Genomic DNA, 14,407 nt, shown 5'->3' with positions numbered 1-14,407 from the left:
ATATTTTAAAAGCAAAATAACATAAAAAAATCTCTCAACACTTCATTCTAAATATTACTTTTAACTTTTGGTCGATGAGATTGTTTATAGTGTGAATTTCGATTGATGAAACCAGGACTATAATAAAGGGAGCAACTACAAATCTCCAGTTAAGTCTTATATTTAAATGTTATAGCTGTGAATGGCAATTAATGAATTAAACCAACCCAGTTTATTCTCTCAACTGAACATGTTTTTTCACTGCTTGGCGGTACTGAAAAGTGACATATCTCACATTCACTGCAGGCTGATTGCAGTTTGTACTATAAAGATGCAGCAATATAGCAAATAAACATGCAAGTCAGTTAAATTATGTTTCAATAAGCAAAAAGGGGCGTGGTGGGCTGGCGGACATATGATGGATGTCTGAAGGACATTTGACATAATGCCTATCCCGACGATTATGACGATGGATGAAAATAGCTATTTTTCGATATTTTTAATTCACCGGATTTTGGAGCATTCCCGTCATTTGTTGGCCCGTTGGCAAAACAGGCGTCCGTCGGCGATGGAACTGACGGACAGTCTGTCGGTGCTGACGAAGTTCACACCTCTGGCACACGTTGGGTTCTCTAAACTGTATGCCCACCCATCGTATATGAAATTACACAACCAAGTCCATTTGATTTGAGATTCCTTTTAGCAAACAAACTCAGTTTTATAGTTTAGTCTTTCGGATTTACGACTAATTTGTCAATGTCCCTGTCCCATAAAGTCTGTGGAGCCTCATTCATTCAGTGGCAGCTAAAAATGCTTGCAAATTGTGGAATTGTTGAGTGTAGCACAGTTAATGTTTACATTTTGAATTTGGGTTTTAAAAATCACAACTAAAACGGGCCAGTGATGATTCTTGAAATAAGGCCTTCATTTTTTTGCTGCACATAGCCGGAAAAGTTTCTTTCTGATCTCTTATGAACACGCTCCATTGAGTAGAGCCGTCCAGATGGACCCCTGCTGCTCTCTTCGGTGTCGATGGAAGTTGGCAGCGAGAGGGACAATCCAATAATCCTTCCTGGAGAGTTGACGGGAGCCGAACGGCGGGAACATGCCAGGAACACTTTGCCTGTCGAACTCCCACTGACACCTTGTTTAGTGGGCGGCCGGCTGAAAAAACAAACACGCGCCGAATGCCGCCGTTGACAAGAGTGAAGACATTAATTAAAACATTGCAAATGAATATCCATCTGTTGCCATATCCTTCTGGAATTGTTTGATTGTCCGACGTACATTGCAATGCTGAGGCCGCATTGATGAATAATTGTGTCAGCCCTTGCTTGATTCAGTGTTGATGTGATAGCTTATCTTTGATGCATAGTGGGGATAGCCACCGTTTTTCCACCGAAGACCAGATCCACCTTGTGTCCAACCATTTTTTTAAGAGAGTGTGTGCTCGTTAGGGTCAAGGGTGAGATGGAGCTTATCTAGTCAGTCACGTGTCTATGAATTGTCTCAGGATCACAAAAATACAATAGTACAATGTGCTACCGTGGGACTTTGAGCCAGCGTTGTTGGAGGGTTTTTTTTTTTTTTTCGTTAGTCCTTATTTTGTTTTGGCTTTTAGATCATTTTTGCTTTAATTTAATTTTTAGAGTAGGATTTTTATTTTAGTTTTTTTTTTTTTGGATGTATGGAATATTTGTCAAGTGCAAGATTAAAAAAAAACTGTATAATAAATTAAAGGTAAAAGACAAGCCTAAAACATCTGTTTGACCTTTCTCCTGTGCAGACGTACACCAATACTGAAATAAATGTAATTTATTTTCCAAAGGTTTCCATAATGAACCCAAAACCTTATGTAGGATATTAATTAAAACAGGGGTTCTTAATCTTTTTGGAGTGAGGGACCCCTTTTGCAAATCCAATTTTCCAAGGTCCCTCATTGCAAATGTTTGCGGAAATAAAAACATTTAAGCCAAACATAAGTGCCCTTTTTATTTACAACTTATTCAATAGCACTTTCATTTGTTTTGTTAACTAATATTTTTTCAATTTTACTTTGTTTTTTCGTTAGTTTTCTTTACGACTACCTCAGACAATGAGCCACATGCTGCTTCACCATGTCTCAAAGAGAAGACATGGCCTTATCCCGTTTTCTGGTCTTTTTCATGTTGCATGTCCTGAAGGCAGGGTACCAACTCAGCTTTTCTTCAACGTTATCTTTTAGCGACTATCGTGCATCCACACACACAACTTGCATCTATGAGTGGGCGCCATTATCAAATTGTTAGCTCTCTGTCAGTAATTACTGGAATGTGGGAACCTGTTTTGCCACTTCCTGAGAAGAAGAAAATATGAATATGAAACAGTAGACACCTTCCCACCATGGAAGGCCCACTCATAGCAGCTTTAATTTGTCCACACCTGCACCTCGGCACCAAATGAATATGTTTAAAGTCTTCCTCTAACGTGCTTGTCACTATTATTTGTCCATTTCATATCCCCCAATATGAAAATGCTTTCATTTTGGAGGAGGAGACTTATGAAAGCTTGCGCTCGTGAAACCTGGTGATTTACCATGTGTCCATCCCGCCAGGGTCCGGTGTGGACGACGCGGTAGGAGAGGTGTCCATTCACGTGGAGATTTTCACTCACCCCAACACCGGCGAGCACAAAGTCACTGTGAAGGGTACTGTATACTGGAGCATTATATTTTTCTGAACACGCGTGAAACCGAGATTTGTCTCAGACTGTAAGGAATGTGGCCATCATGAAGATAGCACAAATGAAAAAAAAACACCTGCAAGGATCATAAATGATGTCATCGCAGGGCAGACGGTGTTTCTCAACCTTTTTTCAGTGATGTACCTTCTGTGAAATATCTTTTCAGCTAAATATTACTTAAAGTTAACCAGTGCAAAGCATTTTGGGGTAAAAAAAAAAAGAAACATGTCATGAGTGCATGATTTAAAAAACTTTAGAACCTTTTGGATCATAGAAGAGATGTTATCAAAAAGAAATAACTTAATAAATATCTGTCCAAAAAAAAATCACAATAACATGACAGACCTGTTCTCAAGAAGAAATAACTTTAAATAAATATTTATCCACTGAAAAATAATAAGCATAAAGTGTCCTATTTTGGGATTACAGAAGAGATCTGTTCACAAAATAAATCATTAACTTAATTATTAATAAATATTGTCCACAAATATAATCAACATAAAGTGTGAGCGCTGCTCTCAAAAACAAATAATTATAAATAAATATTTGTCCACAGAAAAATATTAAACATAAAGTCTCCTCTTTTGGAATCATAGTAGAGATCTGTTCACAAAAACTTAATAAAGATAAGATAAGATAAACGTTATTATTATAAAACATACAGTTGCTGCATGGTACAATCAGTGCAGAGAAAATAGGACACTCTCGCGTCTTCATGGCAATCCTACGACAAAATGAGTCTTGTATTTAAAATCAAAATAAATACCAAAGATACACAGAAGAGTATTTTTTTTTAACTTGATCCTACTAAGGCTCTTTCCTTTTGACTTTTGTTCAATAGAACAATCGAAGCAGGGAGAAATGATCATTTAAATCGGTTGCTTTTGCCACGACACATTCTGAAGTGTCTACCTGAGGGTAAGATCTCATATTCAGAAAACAAAATATGTTGTGGATCAGCAAGGATTCTTTTTGCCAGACTGAGCACAGATTTCTCAAGTATCCTCTATAACGATGGAGAGTCTTTACTCCCAATCATTTTCATGGCTGTTTTCACCAATGTTATAATTTTCATTTTGAGCTGGACAGACAAAGTTCCGAACCAAGCTCCTACGCCGTATCTTATGATGCTACCAAGCACAGCATCGTAAAATGTGGTCAAAACTCCCATGCTTACCCCAAAGAATCTAAACCTTCGGAGAAAATGCAACCTTTGGGCTAGCTTAGTGCATACATAGTCCACATGGACATTCCATTTTAGCATGTTGTCCATTTGGACTCTGAGGTACTTTCTCCAGTCACCTGCTCAATCGGTGACTGCTCAATCCACCCCCCCCCCCCCCCCCCCCCCCCCCCCCCCCCCCCAGACCCATCGCTTCATATGCGAACACGCGTTTAGGCTAGAAAATCATCTCTTTAGTTTTATCGGGATTTAAAATTAGGTAGCTGTTCTCCGACCACTCATTAAAATATACATGTGGCAATAATTCTCTCCAATCTAAGAATAACAGTATCATCTGAGTATTTAAAAATGGAGTTATTTGGCAGTCTACTCCTGCAATCATTGGTATAAATAGTAAAAATAAAAGGTGAACTCACATCCCCGTGTGGTACTCCCATGCTGCACCTTCTTCAACAAGAAAGAATGGAGTTTACTTCTACCTGTTGAGATCTGTTAGTTAGAAGCGAATAAAACCATCTGACAATTATTAACACATATTTGTCCACAAAAAATAGTCAACATAAAGTATCAGACCTGTTTTCAAAAAGAAATGTTTATAAATAAATATTTCACAAAAATAAATCATGAATTATGTAAGGTAATGGGAGGTGGCACATGAAAGTGGGCCAAACCATTTTAGTGTGGGGGAGAAACTAGGCTTTTATAATAAAGAAATTGGATAAGCGACTGAACATAAACTGTTTTTTACTAACTTATATTTTCCTCATTAATTAATTCAATAATGATTTTTAAAGGACTTTTGTTTGTTTTATTGAAAATCTTGAGTACCCCTCGGAGTTCCTTCAAGTACCCCCAAGGGTACCTGTACCCCCATTTGAGAACCACTGCAGCGATCCAAGTAATGGCAGAGAAATCATGTCTTGAAGGGGCAGTGTTGGAAAAGGCCACTTGTTGACATTGAAGACGCTAACTTACTTTTTTTCTCTTTGCCACGACAGTGGTGGCCGCCAATGACCTGAGGTGGCAGACGCAGGGAATATTTCGTCCGTTCGTGGAGGTGTTCATCATTGGACCTCACCTAAGTGACAAAAAGCGGAAGTACGCCACCAAGTCCAAGAACAACAGCTGGGCACCCAAATACAACGAAACCTTCACATTGTGAGTCATCACGGTGATGCTTGTCATGTGGAGAAAAAACAAATGTCATTGTTCCTACAAGTGGAGTGAATATTAATATTCCCAAACATACCTACCGTATTTTCTCGAGTATAAGTCAATATTTTTTCCTGAGTTTCACCATATTACGAGGTCGACTTATAAACTCCTACCCTATTTCGCCGAGTACAAGTCAAGTTTTTTTCCTCATTTTCAACCCCCATATTAGGGAGGTCGACCCATAACCGCATAACTCAAAACAGACCCATTTTTTTCCATATATATATATATATATATATATTCATATATATATATATATGTGTAGATATATGTATAATATATATTTATATATATATACTATACATATATATATATGTATATATATGTATAGTATATATATCAAGCGCTGCCTTGTTGCCTCCTTGTTGTCAACGAGATTGCGTGGATAAACTTTCCGGCGAACTTTGACTCATTATGAAAAGGAAAAGATGGCTTGACTTGTCTCCTTCAGCCCTTGGATGTGCGCTTGAACAATAATGACAATGTGACAATAATTCTCGACAATCTACTTATGATCAGCAAATCATCTCCAAAGACCTCCATTTCAAACAAATTGGATGGGTGCGAAGACGACTACTCGTGGAAGAGTAACGAGGATGTTTTGCGCGAGATAGCTGCTGCTGCTCATTTTTTCACATTAGTTTTTTTCAACGTAGTTCTACGGCTTTCTTTCATATACTGTGACTTGGAACTCATTTTCTTGTAACATTATGACTGTCTTCCAGGATTACATACATCTGATATTTTCTGAATATTACAATCACCCGGGCTCAAACTCGTCTTAGTACTCTAAAACATTGTTAAACTAAAAACCTTAAAGAAGTTTGATTTCCCCCCCCATCAGCACGCTGAGCAACGAGGTGGGCCCTGAGTGCTATGAGCTGCAGGTGTGCGTCAAGGATTACTGCTTCGCCCGCGAGGACCGCACGGTGGGTATGGCTGTACTGCAGTTGAAGGACGTGGCCTCCAAGGGCAGCGTGGCCTGCTGGCTGCCCCTGGGCAAGCGCATCCACATGGACGAGACGGGTCTGACGGTGCTGCGCATCCTGTCCCAGCGCAACAACGACGACGTGGCCAAGGAGTTCGTCAAGCTCAAGTCGGACCAGCGTTCGGCCGAGGAAGGTCGCAGCTAAGGGCAACCGGGCTTAGTGCTGTAAATACGTTCATTCCGTTAGGGGTGTTTTCATCATTATGGATCACATTAGCCATCTTTGTGGTCAGGTGGAATCATGGAGTTTGGCAAGTATGTCGGAAAAGTTCCAGGATTGCTGTGGAAGAAAATATACAGAGGTGCCTTGAGATACGAATGATTTACGTACAGGGCTTTCCCGATACTTTTTTTTTCTTTCCTTCACTTTATTGCTCAGACATATTTTGTATTTTTGCGTTGATTTGCAAGGGAGAATGTGAGATACAAGCGCTTACAAGCATAACTCTCTCCCCATGAACAGTTTGCCAATCGCTCAATAAAGAGGCTTCAGGCTGGTTGTTGCTCCTCCCAGTTGAGGTGTAGCGTAATGCTAACACAAAATGGGAAATGCTGTCGATGGTCTATTGAAAAATATTTATGTTATGTAGCGGTGTTGTGATTAACCCCTGGGGAAATGTTGACCCAACTATGACTTTTTGATGGTTTTGATGTGTGATATCAAAGGAAAAGCATACAAAAAAAAAAACGTAGGAGGCTAAAATATTGCACGGATTGTCAAAACATGACGACTTTCAATATGGCGTCCTGCCGTCCCTTCTAAATGCTTGCAAATGAGATGTTTGACAGGTACACCCTAAAGGTGTCAAATTTAGCCCATGTCGGGCTCATTTACTGCCATGTCAAATAAATAAATAAATATATATATACAACGTTGGTGATAGGCAGGCTTAGTGAAAAATATCTGGACACTCAGGGGTTAAAGCAATTAGAACCCAAAGGGTGGAGCAACTCACAGGCTTATATTCTATATATTATACTTGAGAAACCGGAAAAAAACGAATGGTGTTTCCAGTTATTTCAATGGGTAACGCTCTAAGTTACACACGGTCGGATCTCAAGGCGCCACTGTATTTGACGTCGAAACTTCAAGTTTTCCCCCAGCAGCCGAACAAACATTCCCAGCCTTCTAGACTACGCCCACTTGAATACCTAAAGACTCTTGCAGGTTTTCGCGCAGCTCAGTCATCACGGCCATCTTGGCGTTTTCAAAACTATTCCCCACGATGGCCCAGTGCATTTTGGGAAACATGGGGATGGGAGTTTGCTCCGGCACGGTGATGTCCTTCTCAGCAAGGAACTGTCAGATGCTCAGGGCGCTGCGAGCAGCCACGTTGTCCTACCACAACTCTCGCCTCTTCTCGCGCACTCAGGACGAGTTTGTAGATCTGCTGGTTGCTTGTCTGGCCCACGCTGAAGGGGAAAACTCAAGTTTGGCTTTGGGAAATATCTTTAGTGACACCAATCAGGAACTTTGATCTCATTCGGCTGCACAGGGTTTTCTTTTTCTTTTGGAAGATAGTTGCTCGCATGCCTGAGCAAAAAAATGCCAAGCATTCCAGAAAGAATGGTGACAGGGAAGATCCCAAGGAAGAAAACTATGGCAGATTGTACTGCTCTTTATTTATGTTTAGTTTCCTTTGGGAGTATATTTCTAGACGCTGTAGTTATGAATCTAATGAGTCATACATGTAATTCCAGTGTATTTGGGGAAGCCGTTCGAACGGTGGAACACAGCACACTGCCTGACACCCTCAATGCCTTTTGTCTCGTACGCCCGCCGTCTTTGTGATGACAAGTGCACAATCTGTGTGAGTGTGTGTGTGTGTGTGTGTATTGCCCGCTAGTGAAACCAACCCAAGCCAAGATCATAGCGGTTGACTCCCTGTTACCAGTGTAAACATTCCAGGTCAAAGGTGCCAAGTCCCACGCGCATACACTAGACTACGTGGGTTGTTCTGACCATACCAAGCACAAGTCATTATCCAGCCGTTGTCCATACTCGACACGGAAGAAATGGACCACCTTCCGAGGTTAGGCATCCTTTTTCCTGTCAGGGGCCATTTTAGTTCCCCAGGTGTAGGCCATGCTTATAATATGACAAATGATGCAATGACCAAACTAACCTCTGAGGTTTTAGGTTTTAGTGTGTATGTGTGTGCACGTTCTCCTTTTTTCTAATCGGTCGAGCATATCAAGTGGTGTGAAGGGTACGCAGCGCAGGGTCTTTATACCTGCGGTCTTCTTCCCTTTGTTTTTTGAAGTAGACAATGAGACAACATAAAGAAATGAATTGGCCACTGCCAATGTTGACAGTGGAGCGCCATGTAAAACCATTAAACAAAAAAAAAAAAGAAAAAGCGATTTTACGGTAGAATTGTGCTGGGATGTTGCGCAACACTGGTATAAGCAATTATTAGGCAATCAGCATTGAGCGCTAGGCTGCTTCGTCGCTTGTCGTCCAGTGGCAACTCTAAAGTCCGATACAATTTGGTGACAACTTTATTCAATAAAAACACCAAAAATCATAAACAGTTACGGTAATCATCTAATGTTTTAGCACGGTCTATTCCTTCATGCAAGGGTTCTCAAACATTGCAAACAAAACAAAAAATCATTTAAGCCAAACATGTGCTTTGCAGCTACACACGTTTAAGAAACAGAAATTGCAAATCGCACGCCTCCTTATAACAAACCGGGTCAATTTCCCCCACAATGAAATATTAAACTGATTGAATGGGTTGCTATATTGGAGAGTCATGAATACTTTCACAAGTTAATGTAAAATTAAATGAATAGTAAATCTTATGTTAATAACGCAATATTCTGTCCTTCCCAGACGTTCCGATAGCACACTATCGATGCACTATTAAGAGCGGCCAGAGGCAGCGCAGTAAAACAAAGACTAAGCCAAAAAAGGCACAAATCTGTGTTATGATCAACTAAATCAGTTACAAAACACCCAAATTATTTCACAGACCCCACTTTGAGAACCACTGCTTGAATGAAGTCTCGCTGATAGAACTTTGAAGGTCCTGCCCTTCCAATTTGGTAGATGACTGGAGCGTTTCCACATACATGAAAGCAAGCATCCTCAATAATTCTTACCTGTCCATTAAAGAGGTCATGTGGTGACAGCTCATAATTGGGGTCACATACAAGGGTGTATGTTTGTACACACCTTTCTTTGGCCTATGCTGTGCAAAAACTACAGCATTTGATGACTCATATGCGATTGGAACTCTATGCATCTGCTCAATCGACTCAAAAGTCTCATTTTTGAAGCCGGCTCATGTTTACATGGTGGATATTCCAATTCTTATTATCAGCATAAGTGTTGGATATAGTGTTTAAAAAAGAATGTCAAGGGCCAAGAGTTTGCAGCAGCTTTCATGGGGACTGATTGTTTTTTTTTCTTCAATAGCTCAAGAACCTAAGTTCTTGGGAATTGAATAGCACTGATTTAACAACAAAAAAAAATCATGTGAAGTGGCATTGGTATGAAGAATTTTTATGGCCTCACTGAGAAGAAGAAAAAAAAAGGCAAATGGAAGTTTGGTAATGTTGGTCAAGAGTGACATATTTTATCACGATAAACAATTATAGGCATGTTTTCTTAAAATTGCCCCCCCCCCCCCCCCCCCCCCCCCCCCACAATGGTAATATTTCAACTATCTTCCTACCACCGGCATTTTTTGTTTAGCCCCTGGGGGAAATTCTAATCCAACTCTGGCTTTTCGACGTTTTTGGCGCGTGATATTAAAAGGAAAATGCATACAAAAAACATTAGGGGACTAAAATATTGCACAGATCGTCAAAACAAATCGATTTTAAATATGCTGTCCCTTCTAGATGCCTGTAAATGGGAGGTTGAGAGTTAAAACCTGCAGAAGATAAATTTAGCCCATGTCGGGCTCATTTACTGGCATTCAAAATTGGAACTATTGTCAATTTTGGACATATTGAAAACCCAGTGTTTTATCCGATTTTTGCATTATTCTTTTCAACGGCAATTCACGAACAGGGTGCGATAGAAAATTTAGTGTTGAGACTGCAAAAGCAGCCTCTCACTTATGACATTTACAAGCCTTTCAATTACTTCATTGAGTGGCTTAGCCTGACTGTCATAATGCAAAGTTTTTACAGTTGACAAAACGCTTTGATCCAAGAACTAAAAGTTGCAGATAGTTTCTATTTCGCCGCAGAGAAGCATTTTATTTCATGCAATGCATAACATTATATCTGCACATTACCGTTTGCGAAAACTGCAGCTTTGAATAGATTTGAACTTTTTTTTTCCCCTCACAAAATAAACATTTGAAACGAAACAGCCTTGGAATATATGTAAATATACATATATATGGATAGGGCTTATGTCACTGAACATTTTGAAGGGTTGAAAATATTTTTTTATTTTATTTAAAGTTGGGTGATAAGGCCAGGCTCGTGAAAAATCCTGACACCCAGGGGTTAAAAAAAAACAACAACTTTAGTCATGCAAAATTTCACTTACATAATTCTAAATAATTCGAGTCCACTTTTTTGATGTTGCACTCGCTTCTTTCTCATACTTGAATTTGATACGTGTGTGGTATAGTGGTATAATTGTGGTATACGTAGTACCTCAATTTTCTTCTTTTCAGTGCAAGTCAAGGAAGGCGGTAATTGTGTGGACACAATTGATTGTGTGCACATTTACAGGGATGAGTCAAATTTGTTGACTGTAATTAGCATCCCTGTGGCCTGAGCGCCTTCATTTATCTCCAGGGAACATGTGGACAATATGCCACCGAATTTCTCGCCTTCCACAGCGACACTTTTCAGAGGTTTTAGGATGGAAGCACAAGCAAAAAAAAAAAGAAGAAAAAAAAAAAAAAGCACACAACCAAGAGGACAGACGTGCATGTTCTGCCCCGCGTGCACCTTCCAGTACTTCCACTCATGGTGCATGATAGGAACGCTGTAACAAAAAGAGATTTGATTTTTGCAAAACAATTGTATTGTGCCAGCACGCGTAATAATTGGATGTTGTCTCCTTTATTTTGATATCTTCTTTTCTATTTTTCAAATGTTTGTGAATATATAAATATTTATAACTGATGATAATGACAATGATAATGTGAAGTGTTGCAAAGTAGTCGCATGGGACTTTTTTTTTTTTATATATAAAGATGTTTATAATGTTTTTTTGTTTGTTTGTTTTTTTTTTTTATATCTATTTGTTTCCGGGAGTTAATGGGACCACAGTCTTGTTGTGTTCTGCCTCCAATATAAGATGGCAAATTTGAACTGTGTGGTGTCCACTTCATTTGACAGAACGTTCACACTTTGCGTAGAAAGGTTATCTTGAGCGAGTCCGGGATGAGCAAGTCATCCGCGCGGACGCTCGGCGGCGCCTCGTCAGGAAAGGTGACAGGAAAGACGCGCTTGACCTCCAGGAGGAGCTGGCGAGGCTGAGCATCTGTGCGGTCTTTGAGGAGCCCCTGAAAGAGGCGCCGTAAAGGACGTGGTCATTCAAAATTTGGCCAGGGTGGCGCTTAAAAATGTCTCAGTACTGTAGATTTTAGATGAACGAAGACCACATAAAGTCATTCGCTGCCATTGACGGCTATGGACGTCAATGATCCATTTTTACTGGGCTGGCAGTGAATGAGTTCCAATCAGTTGACTTGAATTTATGTATATACAAATAATAATAAAAAGTTAGGAAATACAGGTGAATAGAGGGTTCCCACGTGTGTGCCACAAATAGTAACAGATCCCACAATCCCATGCAGCTGGCCTTATTGGTATGGTTCATTCTGAACCTGCGTTCATTTTAAGCGATAACACAAGACTTAAGAGTTTTTATTGGACTTTGCCAGTCCGCAATAGCACACAGGCTCGGTGTGCCCACAATGCGTTTTATTGTGACTTGGATCTGTATGAATTAGAATCTGGCTTGCTGGACCCCAATGCACTGCCCAACGTGACGTATCGAAACATGATTTAAAACATTACGAAATGACATTACAAGGCATTTGAAAACGTTCAGACCAGCCCGACCCACTTTAGCGTCAGTCTTATGGTGACTGCATGGACGGCATTGATCGTGATTGATTTTCAAGCATGCCATTTTATTTGGTCATTTTCAATATCCTCATATTTTATTCAACAAGTATACAAGCACCAAATCCACTCAATTAAAGCATATGATCTCTTCTTTCTGCCTTTTTGCATTGTCTTATATTCAGCAAGAAAAAAAGGCACCGGTGACCGTTTGGGAGTGGAGATTTCCTATTCCTACAGTACGTTCTCAGAGCAGTGCATTCTGGGTAATCTGAAATGATAGGAACCCTCTATTGAAAAAGCCAAGGCTACAAGGCCTTTTAGAAGCTTCTTTGAGAGAAGCAGAAACAGTCACTTTCAGCTTTTTGTGTGTGTGACCACAAACAAAAGAGAACTTCAAATAAAAACCACTAAGACGAGCAATAAAGATGTCACGAAATGAATGCATTGATAGTGTGCGTCAGCAGCAAGAGGTGACCAGGTGAGAGTGATGCAAGGCCAACCTGAACCAAGCGGATGAAATTGAGCGATACTCTTTCCTCCACGTCACTGTGAGGTGTGTAGTTGCTGAGGATCTTCACAATCTGCTCAACACAAAACAGCGGCAACTTCTCATTTCAGACATGCTTTAAAAAGCCATCTCTTAAAAGCCACAGCGTTTTTCCACCAAACCGGGCTCGGTTTGATTAAAAATGTGATCGCTGTGATTTCATATCAAGTTGTGTAGATATGGAGGGGATGGGGTGTGTTCGTGTCTTAATATGACTTGGGAAAGAACGCGTACAACGGCAACTCTTGTGGTCGAGTACAGAAAAATAGCTTTACACAAAGCATATTTGTCAACCTGAAGTTAAGTGCAAGACGGATATGTGTCGAGCAAAAGGTCAGGGGTCACCTGTTGGCCGCTGAGGTCGGTGCACATGCGTACTAGGGCCTGCGCGTCCGCTTCACTGTTCTTCGCCACCTGCAGAAGCTGAGCCGCCTGAATGAGAGGCGACAGCGAGGACACAGCGCCCTCTGTCTGCAAACTGCGGTCGCGTAGCCACTCCTCAAGTTGACTCACGTTCAGGCTGAACCACAAAACACAATGAGACCTGGTTTTTTTTTCTTTTTAAATACACGTACTTGTTAGTGGAGTAGATACTGTTACTATCCAAAGAAAACCACGTATACTTTAACTGTATTTTTTGTGTTTAATCAAAGAATGTGTATTGTTTTGTTTTTTTTACCCAAACCAAAAATTGTCATGTTCTGGGTTTCTGTTTGGGTTGGATTTAGCACTAGACTAGACAGACAAGGACTATACACAGACTATAAACCAAAACCAATTCAAACCCAAACCATGACTAAAGTCACAATAACGTAATATATGCTTTTCACCAAACAGTGACCTTAAGGTAAACAAGCATAAGTTTGACACCACTTGGGTGGTTTTAGGAATTCCAAAACTGCAGCATGAAATAAAATGTTTGATTAATGTAATCAAAACATTTGTATATATGGTTTGAGCCATAATTCACAAAATAAAATGATTAAATTAGCGTATCATCTTTTAGTGTATAAACTGTCAGTCGAGTAAAAACGAAGCGTTGACAACTGTACGCTCGATTTGAAAAAAAATATGTAAAAAAAATACTGTGATCCAAAATGCAGTTTAGTTTCATCTGAGATTAAACAATAATTTTGAATGGTGAATTTTTTTGTAAATATTCTTAAAAATGCAAAGTTTGGTCTGAGATACCTGCCAACCATATCAGTATTCATGAATACCTTAGATGACTGAACAACGGAAATGTTCAATAACTTATTTTTTCCAGTACCGTATGTGTATTCCTCGGCTGCAGCAGCACACGTCCTTCCTGAGCAGCAGGCTGTTGAGAGCGGAGGCGGACATGAAGTAGACCAGCTGGTGGAAGGCGCGCTCCATCAGCGCCGAGTGCAAAGCCTGATTGGACATGGCGGCATGAAGGTCCCCCAGCTCCCTCAGCACCCAAGCCACAGGAGGAGCGTCCGCCCCCGTCAGGCCCACTCGCCTTCTGGAACCCGCCGGAATGTCTTCACCCTCCAACAGGGCGGCGGCTGAGTAGCATGAGGAAGATGAGGTGAGATGAAAGTACTGTAGTTGTCGTGTCAGGATGCTGGGTTGAGGCACCACCTATCAAATTCTGCAGGCGTTTCTCAGTGATGGAGACGAGTTGCTGGTAGGCCTGGATGCGGAGCTCGCTCAGCGCGTGGACGAAATTGCTGACGTCAAAGGTCAACGGCGAAAAGCC

The 14,407-nt window shown here is 40.6% G+C and overlaps 2 protein-coding genes across 2 annotated transcripts in view; one reads left to right on the top strand and one right to left on the bottom strand.

Annotated features, from left to right (window-relative positions):
• unc13a (unc-13 homolog A (C. elegans)) overlaps window positions 1-9,720 on the top strand; it is a 67,624-nt gene extending 57,904 nt beyond the window's left edge. Inside the window, exons 43-45 of the mRNA XM_088424871.1 lie at window positions 2,573-2,665; window positions 4,882-5,041; window positions 5,943-9,720. Of these exons, the coding sequence (XP_088280997.1) occupies window positions 2,573-2,665; window positions 4,882-5,041; window positions 5,943-6,231 (542 nt within the window). The 3' untranslated portion in view covers window positions 6,232-9,720. The remainder of the gene's footprint in view (window positions 1-2,572; window positions 2,666-4,881; window positions 5,042-5,942) is intronic.
• Window positions 9,721-9,756: 36 nt separating this feature from the next.
• LOC148417442 (unconventional myosin-Va) overlaps window positions 9,757-14,407 on the bottom strand; it is a 20,203-nt gene continuing 15,552 nt past the window's right edge. The window contains exons 31-35 of the mRNA XM_088424872.1: window positions 14,290-14,407; window positions 13,955-14,213; window positions 13,030-13,204; window positions 12,638-12,718; window positions 9,757-11,569 (exon numbers count right to left, since the gene is read on the bottom strand). The exon at window positions 14,290-14,407 is cut by the window's right edge and continues 15 nt beyond it. Of these exons, the coding sequence (XP_088280998.1) occupies window positions 11,408-11,569; window positions 12,638-12,718; window positions 13,030-13,204; window positions 13,955-14,213; window positions 14,290-14,407 (795 nt within the window). The 3' untranslated portion in view covers window positions 9,757-11,407. The remainder of the gene's footprint in view (window positions 11,570-12,637; window positions 12,719-13,029; window positions 13,205-13,954; window positions 14,214-14,289) is intronic.

Source organism: Hippichthys cyanospilos, chromosome 10 (assembly GCF_059441005.1).
Source record: "Hippichthys cyanospilos isolate Australia breed blue-spotted pipefish chromosome 10, RoL_Hcya_1.0, whole genome shotgun sequence".
In the NCBI taxonomy this organism is placed as follows: domain Eukaryota; kingdom Metazoa; phylum Chordata; class Actinopteri; order Syngnathiformes; family Syngnathidae; genus Hippichthys; species Hippichthys cyanospilos.
Note: the sequence above shows the minus strand (reverse complement) of the source record. Positions and strands in the feature narration are given on the sequence as shown.